At 44.1% G+C, this 19,082-nt stretch overlaps 1 protein-coding gene across 1 annotated transcript in view; it reads left to right on the top strand.

The window, feature by feature from the left end:
- The window catches only part of LOC120060847 (katanin-interacting protein-like), a 30,645-nt gene extending 11,832 nt beyond the window's left edge, over nucleotides 1-18,813 (top strand). The window contains 15 exon segments of the mRNA XM_039010263.1: nucleotides 4,018-4,155; nucleotides 5,281-6,118; nucleotides 7,055-7,843; nucleotides 8,610-8,854; nucleotides 9,239-9,266; nucleotides 9,418-9,595; nucleotides 12,416-12,581; nucleotides 12,898-13,044; nucleotides 13,152-13,162; nucleotides 13,358-13,422; nucleotides 14,087-14,197; nucleotides 14,804-15,045; nucleotides 17,411-17,571; nucleotides 18,338-18,423; nucleotides 18,755-18,813. Coding sequence (XP_038866191.1) covers nucleotides 4,018-4,155; nucleotides 5,281-6,118; nucleotides 7,055-7,843; nucleotides 8,610-8,854; nucleotides 9,239-9,266; nucleotides 9,418-9,595; nucleotides 12,416-12,581; nucleotides 12,898-13,044; nucleotides 13,152-13,162; nucleotides 13,358-13,422; nucleotides 14,087-14,197; nucleotides 14,804-15,045; nucleotides 17,411-17,571; nucleotides 18,338-18,423; nucleotides 18,755-18,813 — 3,264 coding nt within the window.
- The last annotated feature ends 269 nt before the right edge of the window (nucleotides 18,814-19,082 follow it).

Below are 19,082 nucleotides of genomic sequence, written 5' to 3'. Positions count from 1 at the left end.
CAATTTAGCCTCAAATAAATAATGAAACATGTTCAATTTGGTTTAAATAATGCAAAAACAAAGTGTTGGAGAAGAAAGTAAAAGTGCAATATGTGCCATGTAAAAAAGCTAACGTTTAAAGTTCCTTGCTCAGAACATGAGAACATATGAAAGCTGGGTGTTCCTTTTAACATGAGACTTCAATATTCCCAGGTAAGAAGTTTTAGGTTGTGGTTATTATAGGAATTATAGGACTATTTCTCTCTATACGATTTGTATTTCATATACCTTTGACTATTGGATGTTCTTATAGGCACTATAGTATTGCCAGTGTAACAGTATAGCTTCCGTCCCTCTCCACGCTCCTACCTGGGCTCGAACCAGGAACACATCGACAACAGCCACCCTCGAAGCACCCCATGCAAAGCAAGGGGAACAACCACTCCAAGTCTCAGAGCGAGTGTCGTTTGAAACGCTATTAGCGCGCACCCCGCTAACTAGCTAGCCATTTCACATTGGTTACACCAGCCTAATCTCGGGAGTTGATAGGCTTGAAGTCATAAACGGTGCAATGCTTGAAGCATTGCGAAGAGCTGCTGGCAAAACGCGTTTGAATGAATGCTTACGAGCCTGCTGGTGCCTTCCATCGCTCAGTCAGACTGCTCTATCAAATCATAGACTTAATTATAACATAATAACACACAGAAATATGAGCCTTAGGTCATTAATATGGTCGAATCCGGAAACTATCATCTCGAAAACAAAACGTTTATTCTTTCAGTGAATTACGGAACCGTTCTGTATTTTATCTAACGGGTGGCATCCATAAGTCTAAGTATTCCTGTTACATTGCACAACCTTCAATGTTATGTCATAATTACGTAAAATTCTGGCAAATTAGTTCGCAATGAGCCAGGCGGCCCAAACTGTTGCATATACCCTGACTCTGCGTGCAATGAACGCAAGAGAAGTGATACAATTTCACCTGGTTAATATTGCCTGCTAACCTGGATTTCTTTTAGCTAAATATGCAGGTTTAAAAATATATACTTCTGTGTATTGATTTTAAGAAAGGCATTGATGTTTATGGTTAGGTACACGTTGGAGCAACGACAGTCCTTTTTTGCGAATGCGCACTGCATCGATTATATGCAACGCAAGACACGCTAGATAAACTAGTAATATCATCAACCATGTGTAGTTATGACTAGTGATTATGATTGATTGATTGTTTTTTATAAGATAAGTTTAATGCTAGTTAGCAACTTACCTTGGCTTCTTACTGCATTCGTGTAACAGGCGGGCTCCTCGTGAGGCAGGTGGTTGGAGCGTTGGACTGGTTAACCGTAAGGTTGCAAGATTGAATCCCTGAGCTGACAAGGTAAAAATCTGTCGTTCTGCCCCTGAACAAGGCAGTTAACCCACCGTTCCTAGGCCGTCATTGAAAATAAGAATGTGTTCTTAACTGACTTGCCTAGTTAAATAAAGGTGTAAAAAAATAAAATAATAATAATAAAAATCAACAAAATCGGCGTCCAAAATTACCGATTGTTGAAATCGGCCCTAATTAATCGGCCATTCCGATTAATCGGTCGACCTCTAATAAACACCAGGGTTTGCGGGGAATAATATTAAAGGTATATTCTTTAAAAAATATGTATGTCTATATAGGTATGTGTATGTATATATGTGTATATGTATGCATGCGTGTATGGATATATATATTTACCCCAAAAATATGGGGGATTGGAAATGATGCAGACAATTACATTGGAAGCAACATTCTTTCCACAATATTAAGCTGATCCACCCCTTTAAAGAAAAAAGAAAGAAATAAAAAATAAAAATAAAAAAACACCATGGGACCACGCAGCTGTCATACCGCTCAGGAAGGAGACGCGTTCTGTCGCCTAGAGATGAACGTACTTTGGTGCGAAAAGTGCAAATCAATCCCAGAACAACAGCAAAGGACCTTGTGAAGATTCTGGAGGAAACATGTACAAAAGTATCTAAATCCACAGTAGAACGAGTCCTATATCGAAACAACCTGAAAGGCCGCTCAGCAAGGAAGAAGCCACTGCTCCAAAACCGCCATAAAAAGCCAGACTATGGTTTGCAACTGCACATGGAGACGAAGATCGTACTTTTTGGAGAAATGTCCTCTGGTCTGATGAAACAAAAATAGAACTGTTTGTCCATAATGACCATCATTATGTTTGGAGGAAAAAGGGGATGCTTGCAAGCTGAAGAACACCATCCCAACTGTGAAGCACGGGGTGGCAGCATCATGTTGTGGGGGTGCTTTGCTGCAAGAGGATCTGGTGCACTTCACAAAATAGATGCCATCATGAGGGAGGAAAATTATTTTTGATATATTGAAGCAACATCTCAAGACATCAGTCAGGAAGTTAAAGCTTGGTCACAAATGGGTCTTTCAAATGAACAATGACCCCAAGCATTCTTCCAAAGTTGTGGCAAAATGGCTTAAGGACATCAAAGTCAAGGTATTGGAGATGCCATCACAAAGCCCTGACCTCAATCCTATAGAAAATTTGTGGGCAGAACCAAAAAAGCGTGTGTGAGCAAGGAGGCCTACAAACCTGACTCAGTTACACCAGCTTTGTCAGGAGGAATGGGACAAAATTTACCCAACTTATTGTGGGAAGCTTGTGGAAGGCTACCCGAAACGTTTGACCCAAGTTAAACAATTTAAAGGCAATGCTATCAAATACTAATTGAGTGTATGTAAACTTCTGACTCACTGGGAATGCGATGAAAGAAATAAAAGCTGAAATAAATAATTCTCTACTATTATTCTGACATTACACATTCTTAAAGTAAAGTGGTGATCCAAACTGACCTAAGACAGGGAATTGTTACTCGGAGTTTAAATGTATGTTGAGTTTAAATGTATTTGGCTAAGGTGTATGTAAACTTCCGACTTCAACTGTAACTGTGTTTATGTAATAATTGAAATAAGTATGTAATTGTTGTGTTATTTGTTCACTCAGGTTCCATTTATCTAATATTAGGATTTGGTTGAATATCGGATAACATTTACTGTAGTATCAAACATATGAAAAGGTAGAGAAAATTAGAAAGGGGGCAAGTACTTTTTCATAGCACTGTAAATATGCTTAATACACATGAAGTTCTTATCATAGTCTAAAACGTGTAGAGGTCCGCATTTTTCTAGAATATTGGACCTTTTGCTTTCCGATTTCTCAGTGCGGCTCGAGCAATTTCTCCAACCTTCACCCCATTCAAATGAATAGAAGACGCGTTTGCAGAGTCGTGTTGGTTGGGAATTTGGGGGAGGTGCCGTGTAGCTATGTCACAATGGGTTGCCGGACTATCACGGCTCAGTGGCTTTGGACTGTATTACGCTTTAGCAATATGGTACTCTGAGTGTTACCAGATTACAGTATATTGGGTCTCTGGTCATTTTAAAGGCCCAATGCAGCCATTTTTATCTCAATACAAATTAATTTATGGGTAACAATTAAGTACCTTACTGTGATTGTTTTCAATTAAAATTATCAAAAATAAACAATAATAGCTTCTTAGCAAGAGCCATTTCTCTAGCAATAATTTTGCTAGGACTGTCTTAGAGTGGTCTGAGTGGGGAGGGAAAAACATTTAAAACTATCTGTTATTGGCAGAGCGGTTTGGAACTTTCTTTCTTATTGGTCTATTAACTAATTTACCACCTGGTGATGTCATCAGCCAGGCCAAAATTCCATCCCACCAAAACAGGCTGAAATTTCAGGCTGTCTTTTTAAACAGCTCTTACACTAAAAGGGAATTATCATCATTTTCACAATATTACAGTATTTGTCCAACCTCTTACTGTGGAAATATATATAAAATACAGGAACATTTTGACTGCACGGGCTTTGTAAGTGAATGTATTCATCTATTTCGCTTCACCCGCAATAACATCTGCTAAATATGTGTATATGACCAATAAAAAATGCAGATTTGTATTTTTTACATAAACTGACTGCTTATATGTTGTTGTGTTGGTTTGACCACCAGACCACAAAGGAGTGTCATATGTGGACCTGTCCTTTCCATCTTCCGGTCCAACTCTACTTCATCATCAGGAACACGGAGCGCTCTCCGGACTTTGGGATATCTCTGATCAAGATCTGGAACTACAACAGGAGCCTCAGTGTAAGAGCCCATTTTAGGGCCAAACTAGCAGATTGAGTCTGAAATGGCACCCTATTCCTTATTTTGTAGTGCACTGCTTTTGGCTGGAGCCTTTGCAATAGAGGTTGCCAATTATAGTAAAAAGGGTTGCATTAGGTAAGGATTCAAGTGGATTTTGATAGAAATGGTACTTAAGTATATTAAGTTGTTAGCACTTACTGTATGTGCAGCCCTTACATATATACAGCCTCTGATTGGTTCATCACACCAGTCCTAGTTCAGGGTTATTCAGGGTTTACTAAAATAAACACCATCATCTGTTAAAGGTTGCTCATAAATCCAGCTTGCTTCAGCCAGCCCCTGTCATTCTACAGGGTGACCACCATACTGGCAGAAGGCTTTGGGAGGGAGGGTATAGCCTTCAAGCCGTGTCTGTGTAAGCTATCAGTCAGTCCAAATGTGGAACAGTAGGAGATTAGACCTGGAGGATTAGTGAGGGGACGCCCAGGTTACTGCTCTCGCCTCTCGCCCTGCTGCTGTCAAAAAAGGGAAGGACGGGAATCACAAAGCCCAGGCAACCAGGGGTCTGTCTGGAACTATGGATGATATGGGTTGATATCAGCAGTGTCTCTGTTCATTGAGTCCTATTTTAGGTTCTAGTGGTGTGTTTTAGGATGCGAGGTAAGGAGCTGTTTGATACTGTGGGATCCAGGGGGTGGGGATACACTGATCTAATGAGCAGGGATTGAGGAGATGTGAGTCTGGTCTTAGCCATTTAGCCATCCCCCATGTCTGTCTGTGTGTGTTGGTAAGGAGGCTACTTACAATTAGCTTTCCAGTTGACTACGTCTGCACGGTTAGCTTAATTGACTCTGTCTACATACCTGTGGGAAAGAATATTGGGGCCTACAACTAGGAAGCTCCTTGGTTAACAGTATGGTATCCGTTTCAGTGTTGATCTATGTCACGTTCACATCAATATTCAAGCTCTTTGACATTTTCCTTTTTCACCTCTGCATTTTTCATTGAGATGTGTTTGACTTGGAATTTTCAATGTTGCTTTTCTTATACGGTCTACCGATATCCATGCATTACCTAAATATTGCCCTGCTTAGAGCCTGAAATAGCTGTGCTGTTCTTTTTTAGGACCTGGACGTTGGTGCCCGGCATGTGAATCTTTACCTCAACAGCACGCTGGTGTTTGAAGGTGAGCTGGACAAGGGCTGTGGCAACCAGATCTTTGATTACAGCACCAGCATCGACCTCCAGGCACTCCAAGTCCCAGAATCCTTCTCTCCCAGCCCAGTGGGGTCCGGCCACAGTCTGCGGGGTGCCAGCCCACAGCGCCATGACGAGAGTGGCGTGTGGGTGGAAACCAGAGGGGAGAATCGAGACCCCAACCACGGACTCTCTGAGGGGCTAGCTCAGGTCAGGATAGACATGCAGGATAAAATCTACAATCCCCCCTCCCCCACATCTACAAACTGGGACTCCTTTGACATGGACCCTCCGGACCTGGCCCTCCCCCACCCCCCTCTGAAACAGCAGCTGGAGCAGTCGGGTCAACCCACAGAGTGCACAGTCACCACCCAGCCTTCTTCCTCCAGGAGTCCCCAGTGGCTACAGCCCCTGGCCCGGAGTGCCCCTGAGGGCTGCGAGGCCGGAAGGGAGAGACCCCTCTGGCTAGTGCCCCAGCAGTCTGTGGAGCCCAAACCTCCCCTCCCCCAATCCCCCTCTACCTCGGTGCTCCCGGAGCTGGGCTGTAACCCGGGGAGGGTGTGTCGGGGGGTGGACAGGACTGTGAACGAGGGCCAGTGGAGTGCAGACTCTCTGGACCTGGGACGTGACCTGCTGGAGGAGCTGAGTGACCAGCAGCGCCAGGACCGGCCTGTTAGTGGACGTAGGAGCTCAGGCATGAACAACAACACTAGTAGCAGAAAACCAGCAGAGGAGCACCAGCATGGAGCCATTGGACCGACCACAGGTAGGATAATATACCCTGTGTGTGTGTGTGTGTGTGTGTGTGTGTGTGTGTGTGTGTGTGTGTGTGTGTGTGTGTGTGTGTGTGTGTGTGTGTGTGTGTGTGTGTGTGTGTGTGTGTGTGTGTGTGTGTGTGTGTGTGTGTGTGTGTGTGTGTGTGTGTGTGTGATTTCATACTTTTGCGGCTCCTTTATCTACTCTGCATACTGGGCTGTGCAGGCAAGATATGAGAAGTTAATGTGATTTGAGACAGAATCATCTCTACTGGTAGCCTGTTTGTCTACTTGCCTTTATTTTGCAACTCAAGAATGTTTTTCCCCCAGGATCTGCCATTGGTTTCCCAATGTTGAGGATATTGAGAAATCTCGTTGTTCTTGTCAACGGCAGACCAGACATATCTTATTTTTTTTCCTAAATGAGATTATAGAGCAGACAGATTGCTGCATCACAACAAATCTAGGCCTGCATCCTATAATAATCCCCCTTTATCTCCATGACAACAGACATACTCCCCCCCCAGACCCTTTAGTAATAGCTTGTTTTTCCCCTATCTGGAAACAAACACATACACACACACACACACACACACACACACAGGGCACATGCCAGCTGGATCTGACCATATCTGTTGTGGATGTGTCAGCTGAAAGTGGGCCATAGACTCTTTGACCATTATCACACCAGCTGTCGGAGTTGGGCTATTCAGTGTGAAAATTACATAATCATTACCATAAAATTTTTATCTTCTTCGTAACTGAAATATGTACTATTATTTTAGGATTATTGTGGGCCATAACTTTAGTTGGAGAATTCTTACTCGCAAAATGATATGGAGTACCACAATGTATAAAACGGTCAAAAAATAAGCTTGCTTAGCTACACTTGTATTAGGTACTCTGCATGGTCTTTGAGGTAACATGAGAGTGTGTTGATTCCACAGAGGAGCCAAGTTCAGTGTCAGGCAGCAGCAGCAAAAGGCAGCATCGTACCCCACGGGCCACGCTCCACAACCGGCAGGCCCAGGATGACAACCTCATGGAGTCCTGGGACTCCCTCACAAAGTTCAACCAGTGCCAGCGTGGTCGCATCTCCAACATGGGCTTCGAGGGCGACATCTTTGACGAGTTCCTCCAGCGTTCCTCCAGAGCCGCCAGTATCACCTCCGACCCAGCAGGCCCCCCCTGCAGCCCCTTCCCCTCCTTGTCCCACCTCTCTTCACCCGCCCCTCAAGGGGGCTTCTGCGATGACCCGGTGGATGACCTTTCCGCCGAGCCAGAGTTTGAGATTCCGGTCCTCCCACGTGGTCAACGTCTGGTCATTAACATCCTGTCCACATGGGGCGACCGTCACTACGTGGGCCTCAACGGTCTGGAAGTCTTCAGCTCCAGCGGTCAGCCCGTCCGGCCCGCCCACATCCAAGCCGATCCACCCGATATTAACGTGCTGCCCGCCTACGGCAAAGACCCGCGCGTAGTCGCCAACCTAATCGACGGAATCAACCGCACGCAGGACGACATGCACCTGTGGCTGGCGCCGTTCACCCAGGGGATGAGTCACGTGATCTACCTGGAGTTCGCTGGGCCATGTCAGGTGGCCATGATAAGAGTGTGGAATTACAACAAGTCCAGGATCCACTCGTTCAGGGGGGTGAAGGAGGCTGAGATGCTGCTGGATGGGAGGTGCATCTTCAGGGGAGAGATCGCCAAGGCGTCAGGGACACTGTCTGGAGGTAAGGGGGGATCATGAGTGAGGGATCTCCTTAGACACCTAAATGTATCCCATGTTATAGTTCTACCACAGTTGGCCTATACTAGGTCCTTATTTTAGGAGCTTTGTGATATTATATTACATTAGATCGTAGAACTACAGCATTTGTTTGGTGACAAAATACACTGAGTGTACAAAACATTAAGAACGCCTCCCTAATATTGAGTTGCACACCCCCGCTTTTGCCCTCAGAACAGCCTCAATTCGTCGGGGCATGGACTCTACAAGGTTCCACAGGGATGCTGGCCCATGTTGACTCCGATGCTTCCCACAGTTGTGTCAATTTGGCTGGATGTCCTTTGGGTCGGGGACCATTGTTAATACACACGGGAAACTGATGAGCGTGAAAAACCCATCAGCGTTGCAGTTCTTGACACAAACCTACTACCATAGCCCGTTCAAAGGCACTCAAATCTTTTGTCTTGCCCATTCACCCTCTGAATGGCACACGCACACAATCTATGTCTCAATTGTCTCGAGGCTTAAAAGTCCTTATTTAACCTCTCTCCTCCCATTCATCTACACTGATTGAAGTGGATTTAACAAGTGACATCAATAAGGGATCATAGCTTTCACCTGGATTCACCTGATCAGTCTATGTCATGGAAAGAGCTTGTGTTCTTTATGTTTTATACGCTCAGTGTAGGTTTAATGTCATTTGTTGCCCATGCATTAAAACATGTTTGCCTCTAACATCCTGAATTATACCTCCACCCCTCTCCTCTTAGGTCTGGACCAGTTCGGGGACACCATCTTGTTCACCACGAATGATGAGATCCTGGAGGCTATGTCGCGCTACGACGAGACGTTCTGCGGGGAGGCGGAGGGCTTCGAAGAGCTGGTGGGGTATGAGGAGGAGCTGCAGAGGCCCCGCACGGCCGACGGAGAGGGGGAGGACAGACCCTTCACCCAGACTGGCTTCAGACCCGAGGACGACCTCACTGTGAGTACAACATGACTGACTGAGACTACAGTGAATACATGGAAAGTCAGTTAAGAACAAATTCTTATTTTCAATGACGGCCTAGGAACAGTGGATTAATTGCCTTGTTCAGTGGCAAAATTACAGATTTTTACCTTGTCAGCTCGGGGATTCGATCTTGCAACCTTTCGGTTACTAGTCCAACGCTCTAACCACTAGGCTACCTGCCGGATTGATACAAGACGTGCAGGTTTTGTTCCAGCTTTTCGGTTACTAGTCCAACGCTCTAACCACTAGGCTACCTGCCGGATTGATACAAGACGTGCAGGTTTTGTTCCAGCCTAGCACTAACATTTCTGGTTTCTATTCACTGACATTTTTCAGTTAAAACTCCATCTGAACCATACTGATGGTCAGTCTGAGGAGACCCTGGAGCAGATCCCAGGAATGCACAACGGAAAGTGTGAGTACTCCCTTCTAAGTTAGTGTTATTCATGATCAATTCATTCATTCCTCATTTTAAACACAGGACTGTATTTTTCTCTCTGTAAAATGTCGCTAGCTCAGCTTGTTTCACACGGACTCTCTATCCTTCTCCTTCCCCCCCCCTTCAGGCCTTAGAATAGAGTTGAGTATGACGTGGGGGGACTCCCACTACCTGGGACTGACAGGGTTAGAGGTTGTGGGGAAGGAGGGGGACAGCCTGCCTCTGGACCTGACCATGGTGGATGCCTCTCCACGGGACCTCAATGACCTGCCTGAGTACGGCCAGGAAGCACACACCCTCGATAAGTGAGTACTGTGTCTGTGTGTGTGCGTGCGTGCGTGTCTCTGACCTCACACTGCTGACAATGTAGATGGATCTAACTGCATAACTTCTGACCACAGGATGTACAGGTAAGTGAGGAAATAATGGAAACACTTGAGTAGAAAAGGGATACAAAGTGTATTAAAAGTAGGTGCTTCCACACGTGTGGTTCATGAGTTTATTAAGCAATTAACATCCCATCATGCTTAGGGTCATGTATAAAAATGCTGGGCCGGCCATTATTTTGGCTACCATGGCTATGCCCCCATAGGATGACAATGCCCCCATCCACAGGGAACGAGTGGTCACTGAATGAAAGTCACCAGATCTTAACCCAATTGAACACTTATGGGAGATTCTGGAGCGGCGCCTGAGACAGCGTTTTCCATCAACAAAACACCAAATGATGGAATTTCTCTTGGAAGAATGGTGTCGCATCCCTCCAATTGTTTTGTTTATTAGGATCCTCATTAGCTACTGCACATGCAGCAGTTCCTCTTCCTGGGGTCCAACATAGAGTCCACAATTGAGTTCCAGACACTTGTCGAAATTATGCCAAGGTGCATTGAAGCTGTTTTGATTCGTGGTGGCCCAACACTCTACTAAGACACTTTATGATGATGTTTCCTTTATTTTGGCAGTTACCTTTTATTTTAAGTCGTTATCCAGTTAACTTGTCAACAACTTCATCAACACAGCCAACAACAGTATTGTAAGGGATTTCATTCAACTGACTATCTCTTAAGTGTCTATCATGTCAATGTTTATTATGGCTTTCATTCGATATACAATGCATCCGGAAAGTATTCAGACCCTTTGACTTTTTTACACATTTTGTTACATTACAGCCTTATTCTAAAATGGATAAAACAAAAAAAATGCTCATCAATCTACACACAATACCTCATAAAAAACAGAAATACCTTATTTACGTAAGTATTCAGACCCTTCGCTATGAGACTATAAATTGAGCTCAGGTGCATCCTGTTTCCATTGATCATCCTTAAGATGTTTCTACAACTTGGAGTCCACCTGTGATAAATTAAATTGATTCGACATGATTTGGAAAGGCACACACCTGTCTATAGAAGGTCCCACAGTTGTCAGAGTAAAAACCAAGCCATGAGGTTGAAGGAATTGTCCGTAGAGCTCAGAGACAGGATTGTGTCGAGGCACAGATCTGGGGAAGGGTACCAAAACATTTCTGCAGTGTTGAAGGACAACCATCTCTGCAGCACTCCACCAATCAAGCCTTTACGGTAGAGTGGCCAGATGGAAGCTACTCCTCAGTAAAAGGCACATGACAGCCCAAAGACTCTCATAATGTGAGAAGCAAGATTGTCTGGTCTGATGAAACCAAGATTGAACTCTTTGGCCTGAATGCCAAGCATCATGTCTGGAGGAAACCTGGCACCATCCCTACGGTGAAGCATGGTTATGGCAGCATCATGCTGTGGGGATGTTTTTCAGCGGCAGGGACTGGGAGACTGTTCCGTATCGAGGGAAAGATGAACAGAGCGAAGATCCTTGATGAAAACCTGTCCAGAGCGCTCAGAACCTCACACTGGGGCGATGGTTCACCTTCCAACAGGACAATGACCCCAAGCACACAGCCAAAACAACGCAGAACTGGCTTCGGGACAAGTCTCTGAATGTCCTTGAGTAGCCCAGCCCGAGCCCTGACTTGAACCCAATCGAACATCTCTGGAGAGACCTGAAAATGGCTGTGCAGCAACGCTCCCCATCCAACCTGACAGAGCTTGAGAGGATCTGCAGAGTAGAATGGTAGAAACTCCCCAAATATAGGTGTGCCAAGCTTGTAGCGTCATTCCCAAGAAGATTTTAGGCTGTAATTATAGCCAAAGGTGCTTCAAGAAAGTACTGAGTAAAGGGTCTGAATACTTATGTAAATGTGATATCTGTTTTTCTTTATTTTATACATTTGCAAAAATGTATAAAAAATAGTTTTTTGTCATTATGGGCTATTGTGTGTAGATTGAGGAGGGGGGAAAATGAATGAATCCATTTTAGAATAAGGCTGTAACGTAACAAAATGTGGATAAAGTCAAGGGGTCTGAATACTTTTCCAAATGCACTGTATAGCAGTGCTCATCTACCCACCCATGATAGGCAGTGCACATCTGACTGTCAGAATAGTAGGTTGGTAGGCTGCAATCTCAGTGTGATGTGAGCACTAGCCCAGTCACACAAGGGTGCTCAATCACCCTCCTATGGGAGGCAGTGCACATCTTAGATGTTTTTGTTTGAATATAGGTGGGGATGTGTAAGAACTAGAATATTTCCGTGATATTTCTGCTGTGTGCAGCCTTGACGGATCCCATGGGATGATGCGGCGCACTCTACGCTGATGAACCTATTCTATGACATGTTATAGCCCTATTCAGACGGGTATTACTAGAGACGTTGGTTTTGTCATTATTATCCAAGCATGTGCGTTATTCCAGAGGATGATTCACACAGGCTTTGTTTTCCTAAACTGCCTAAAAAATATACTTGTGTATTGATTTTAATTAAGGCGTTGATGTTCATGGTTAGGTACATTGGTGCAACGACAGTGCTTTTTTCGCGAATGCGCTTGTTAAATCATCACCCGTTTGGCAAAGTAGGCTGTGATTCGATGATAAATTAACAGGCACCGCATTGATTATATGCAACGCAGGACAAGCTAGTTAAACTAGTAATATCATCAACCATGTGTAGTTAACTAGTTACTGCGTAACTGTAAGTTTTAATTTCCAACATATTCCTGAATCACCAGTGAGGTCTCTCTCTCCTCTGTCCAGACTCATTGATGGCCACAACATCACCACTGAGGACCAGCACATGTGGCTGATTCCATTCTCCTGTGGCCAGCACCACACCCTGACGGTGAACTTTGACAAGGCCCAGACGGTGGCTGGCCTCCGCATCTGGAACTACAACAAGACCCCGGAGGACTCCTACAGAGGGGTGAGAGAGAGAGTCACTGGGATGGAGAACTGGCTTTAGTAGCCTGGTGGAAGTGTCAATTCAAAATGAAATATCTGGGCCCTGTAGGTTGCTTTTGCATTTGTGAGTCTTGTCATTAACGGTGCAGTGCATTGTAGTTCTATAAATATATACGATGCTCCGTAACTGCATATGCAATTACTATACATTCACATTCTGCCATAGATCCTTAAAGATATTTGAATATTGACTGAGAATATTTTTTTTGTTAAGGGGTGAATCCCTATTCCTTACGAAAACATTTAAGATAACCATTTCCTATTCATGTGTTCTCCAGGTGAAGGTGATCCATGTGTCTCTGGACGATAGGCTCATCTCTCCAGCAGAGGGCTTCCTCATTAGGAAGGGACCAGGGAACTGTCACTTTGACTTTGCTCAGGAGATCCTCTTCATCGACTTTCTCCAGACCCCCACCACTGGCCTGGTCAACAGCACAGCAGAGGACTCGGCCTACACACTCAAGTGACTACTTACTTGTAGGCTAGTCTGGTCCCATATCGGTTTGGGATGTCTTACTAATGACCATACGAGTTGGCGAGACGGCACAAACAGATCTGGGACCAGGCTAATTGTTTTAGCATCTCGTAAAATAGCATTCTGTCTATTATCCCCACTGTGCCAAACACCTAGTGATGTATCAAATGAATCATTGATACGATAATTCATATGCTCTACTACTGTAATGCAATACAATATGAGATGTCATTTTAAGGTTTGTGTCTTCCGATGGTTTTCAGGCCTGGCTCCAGAAGACAGGAGCAAGCCAGCATGGACTACGAGGCCCCCATCATGCCTTGTGGATGTATCCTTCCTCCTGCTGCACACAAGACATAGTCCCACAGAATATAAGGCCTATAGCAGGGGTACCCAAATACATTCAGCCAATGGGACGATTCTTTCTTAAGCGGATGGTCGGGGGTCCAGAACATAATTATAAATAATTTGTACACAAGAAGCCTAAACAGATATAGTATTTGACAAAAACATAATATCAAACCCTGATTACATTGGGCTAAGATCACATATTTCTCTCTATTTATGCGTGAGAATACTTTCATTTAGAATATTTTTTAAATTAAAATCACTTTCAGCTGATTTACTGGTGATTGTATAGTCTTTTATGTCCAACAACGAAAATGTTATACAATTTTTTTTAAATCTTCAGAAATCACACAGATTTGGACCGCTGCCTTTACTAACGTAACATGTCACCTTACATAGACATACAGAAATTCTGCGACCAGTGCATAACTTTTACAAACAAAATATTTCACCTTTTAGTAGATAGAATTGACAATATACAGTATATATTTTACCTTTCATAAAAGACATACTGTACATATTCAATGTCATTACAACCAGTTTTGCCTGCTTGAGATACTGTGATCACTAAATGACTTGATGACTGTAAAAGTCCTAAGTGTGTACACGGCTCCACGTCTCTTCCTTAACCCTTGACCCACCAGTCATCTTCCAGCTGCAGCTGCTGACCACCTGGGGTGACCCCTACTACATTGGCATGAACGGCCTGGAGTTCTATGACCAAAACAACAAGAAGATACCCCTCAGTGACAACAGTATCCTACCTACAATGTTAACACCACAAACACATACACACACACACTGAGAACCACCACTGCTGCAATCTACACTTACACCCAGTGGTCACAAGTCTCACTTGACCTGACTGGCTGAGCTAGCTAGCCTAAGACTGGTCATAAACCCCGGTCCTAGAAATCCACAGGGTGTCGCGGCTTTAGTTTTAGCCGAGCATTAAAACACCTTATTCAGTCAATCAAGGGTGTGATGATTAGTTGAATCAGGTGTGTTTAGTGCTGGTGTGGAACGAAAGCCTGCTCTCCCTGTACCGGTCGTCAATATCTGGCCAAGTTGCAAAGTTGGAAGCACCGCCTAGTTCTACAATTTCTCTTCTTAAAATCTGTTTTTAAACCTAACCACACTAGTTTTTGTTTTCATATTTTTTTAGCTTGTTTTGTAGCTTGTTCATATAGTGGAAACCTCATGTACCTTCCCTGGACCAAGTTTGGTGAACTCCCAAACTGTAAATGTACCCTGAAATAGTAAAAGGGTGGCTGTACAGTAGAGGAAATGGAAATGGCAGGAGTAATGACATAGTAGTCAACGCAGTTTGGCCGAGTCCATTCTTTAAACAATGCTTCAAGATATCGCTGCGTTCCCAGACAGTGTGAATGTCCTGGACAGTGTGAACGGTGACGTGAGGACTCCAGATAAGCTGGTAGATGGAGTGAACAACACTCATGATGGCATACACATGTGGCTAGCACCGGTACTCCCCGGACTGGTGAATCGCGTGTATCTCATATTTGACCAGCCGGTGACCGTGTCCATGATCAAACTGTGGAACTACTCCAAGACACCACAGAGGGGGGTAAAGGAGTTTGGGGTAAGTCAGTCTTCTCTCTCCTTCTCAGTACAGTAACACATTCATCAGAGAGACACAGATGTTAGGACTTGGGAGCAAAGCAGAATAAGGATAATTTCAGACTATAATGGTCTAATAAAGTACTATTATTAGGAATTCTTCCCGAGTTTTATTTCACCTTTATTTACACAGGTAAGTAAATTAAGAAAAAAAAAAGGTTTAACATTGACGACCTGTCAAACAACAATAAAGAACAATTACATTATAGATATCTATATACACATCTATACATATCTAAATATACATATCTACAGTGCATTCGGAAAGTATTCAGACCCCTTGACTTTTTCCAAACAGACCTTACAGCCTTATTCTAAAATTGATTTAAAAAAAATGTAAGTCCTCATCAATCTACACACACAACCCCATAATAAAAAAAGCGAAAACAGGTTTTTAGAAATGTTTAGAAATGTATCAAAAATAAAAAACAGATACCTTATTTACACAAGTATTCAGACCCTTTTCTATGAGACTTGAAATTAAGCTCATATGCATCCTGTTTCCATTGATCATCCTTGAGATGTTTCTACAACTTGATTGGAGTCCACCTGTGATAAATTCAATTGATTGGACATGATTTGTTAAGGCACACACCTGTCTATATAATGTCCTGCAGTTGACAGTGCACGTACCAAACTATTTCTGCAGTATTGAATGTCCCCAATTACACAGTGGCCTCCATCATTCTTAAATGGAAGACGTTTGGAACCACCACAACGCTTCCTAGAGCTGGCCACCCGGCCAAACTCAGCAAACGGGGGAGAAGAGCCTTGGTCAGAGAGGTGACCAAGAACCCGATAGTCACTCTGACAGAGCTCTAGAGTTCCTCTGTGGAGATGGGAGAAATTTCCTGAAGGACAACCATCTCTCCACCAATCAGGCCTTTATGGTAGAGTGGCCAGACGGAAGCCACTCGTCAGCTAAAGGCACATGAAATCCCACTTGGAGTTTGCCAAAAGGCACCTAAAGACTCTAAGACCATTCGAAACAAGATTCTCTGGTCTGATGAAACCAAGTTGCACTCTTTGGCCTGAATGCCAAGTGTCACGTCTGGAGGAAACCTGGCACCATCCCTATGATGAAGTGTGGTAGTGGCAGCATCATGCTGTGGGGATGTTTTTCAGCGGCAGAGATTGGGAGACTAGTCAGGATCGAGGGAAAGATGAACGTCGCAAAGTACATAGATTCTTGATGAAAACCTGCTCCAGAGTGTTTAGGACCTGACTGGGGTGAAGGTTCACCTTCCAACAGGAAAATGACCATAAGCACACAGCCAAGACAACACAGAAGTGGCTTCGGGACATGTCTCTGAATGTCCTTGAGTGGCTCAGTCAGAGCCCAGACTTGAACCCGATCTAACATCTCTGGAGAGACCTGAAAATAGCTGTGCAGTGACGCTCATCCAACCTGACAGAGCTTGAGAGGATCTGCAGAGTAGAATGGGAGAAACTCCCCAAATACAGGTGTGCCAACAAAGCAGATTTTTTTGTACCCTTGTTTTACCAGGTAAGTTGACTGAGAACACATTCTCATTTACAGCAACAACCTGGGGAATAGTTACAGGGAGAGAAATGAGCCAATTGTAAGCTGGGGATGATTAGGTGACCAGATTGGGAATTTAGCCAGGACACCAGGGTTAACACCCCTACTCTTACAATAAGTGCCATGGGATCTTTAGTGACCACAGAGAGTCAGGACACCCGTTTAACTCCCCATCCGAATGACAGCACCCTACACAAGGCAATGTCCCCAATCACTGCCCTGGGGCAATGGGATATTTTTGGGGAGCAGAGGAAAAGGTGCCTCCTACTGGCCCTCCATATCCACTTCCAGCAGCATCTGGTCTCCCATCCAGGGACCAACCCTGCTTAGCTTCAGAAGCAAGCCAGCAGTGGGATGCAGGGTGGTAAGAAGACTCGAGGCTGTAATCCATGCCAAAGGTGCTTCAACAGAGTACTTAGTAAAGGGTCTGAATACTTATGTAAATGTCATATTTCAATTTTGTATTTTTTATAAATTAGCAAAACATTCAAATTGTTGGTGTCATTATGGGGTATTGTGTGTAGATTGATGAGGGGGAAAAAACAATCTACAGGACAGACGTTCCTGTAGATATGTATATTTAATCAATTTTAGAATTAGGCAGTAACGTAACAAAATGTGGAAAATGTCAAGGGGTCTGAATATTTTCCAAATGCACTCTATATACACATCAATACATATCTATATACACATTGCTGTAAACAAGAGTCTGTTCTCTGTTAAACTTTCTGGGCTTAAATAAGGGGTAATAAATGAATGACTACAGTAAGCCTTCCTTGTGTAGCTGCTAGTAGATGACCTCCTGGTGTATAACGGCATCTTGGACAGTGTGAGCCAGGCGGCGCGGGGCATCCTGCCCACCTGTGACCCGGCGGTGCTCTACCACACCATCCTCTTCACCGACAACGCCCACATTGCCCACCGTGAAAGGAACACTGTCATCAGGTAACCCAGCATGGGATTGGCTGCTGCAGCCAGATATAAGCAAATGATTTCCCTGTCCATCGAAATTCACGCATGTGCGGATCGGTTTTGCTGCTTGTCCATCAACTTGCACACATTCTTATTGGTTCTTCTGTCTAGCTGCAGTCAACATGAGCATGTGAAGTCATTTACCATTTTCACATGATGTGAGTTTTTTCATATGGCAGGAGACCTTGGCTACCATAGTGGGAGAAACTCTGTATTTTCAAGGACAGACGTTCCTATCAGTTATAACAGTGTGTAATTAGCACTGAAGTATACCTCTTTGTGACTCGTGTTCAACGGAGATGTGCTCTCTCTACTCCAGCCCCCGCGGTAGCAGACATCGCGATTTGAAACAGTGAGTAACAGAGTCCCTCTTTAGCCTTGTCAGTCAGCCCCCCCGTGGTAAAGTCATGTTTATAAAAAGTTGTGTTCATGTCCCCAAATCACCCCAGTCAACCCACCTCCAACCCACAGCTTGACTTGTGATGCCAAGTCCTTCTACAGTAGTTCCAAACAGACCTCCTCGTCCCTTGTCACTCATGTCTCTTCACCTTTCTGTAACTTCATTGTAAGACACAAGAGTTGGACCTGCTCGCGTCAAGCTTTGTTGCCGTCAGTCAATCCGTCCTTAGTTTTTGTGTTATCCGCAGCTCCCATGCTCCAGTCTTTCATATACCTGGCCAGATTATGCAAAGACTCAAGTGAAACTGGTGTGTTTTCCCCTCCTTGTGTTGTTTTGCAGCATTTATGTGGAGGACCAAGATGTGAAGATGACCAATGAGAACGAGATAGTTCATCACCACAAGAAGAAACAAACAGCTGATCCAGGTAAGCAAAGCAGTTCAGTATATACTGTATACATTTAAAAATACCAGGTATAATACAATAATCAGTGAGAAGCAAATGAAACTAAAAGCTACATTATCAATATTGGTATTTCAGAGCTGATATTTCCACACTTATCAACCCAAATGTTTCAGTGTCTTTTAAACATATCAAAGACACAAACGTTTGTGTGAATTTCCCCCCTGCCTGCTGAAAACAAAGGGGGGGAAAATACATTGAATTTCTGATGTTTTGTCTATTTTTGTGTGTTGAAGCAGCCTTCATTTTTTCGACACTAATGAACCAAAACCATATTTGGTTTCTAATCTTGCAGCGCTTCGGCCTAAAACCTGCATGACAGACACTGGGAAGCTCGGGAAAAGGAGGTACTGACAGATGGACTGACAGGCAGATGATCGGACAGACGGACGTTGATGGAGTCCCACTGGTCAAATGGATGGAACAGAAATGAAAGGATGACGGTTTACTGACAATCTGCACTATCCCACTCGGGGGACTTTTAACACACAGCCTTGACCAGCTGAAAAGAACCATTTCCATTGCCCTTCATCAGTAATTACACTGTAGGGAAGTGTTGCCTAGTGACAGCCCTTGTGTGTAAGGTGGGTCTACTTTAGAAGAGGACATAGCTTGTACAGAAC

Source organism: Salvelinus namaycush, chromosome 16 (assembly GCF_016432855.1).
Source record: "Salvelinus namaycush isolate Seneca chromosome 16, SaNama_1.0, whole genome shotgun sequence".
NCBI lineage: Eukaryota > Metazoa > Chordata > Actinopteri > Salmoniformes > Salmonidae > Salvelinus > Salvelinus namaycush.
The sequence above is the reverse complement of the archived record's forward strand: the minus strand, read 5'-3'. Positions and strand labels throughout refer to the sequence as shown.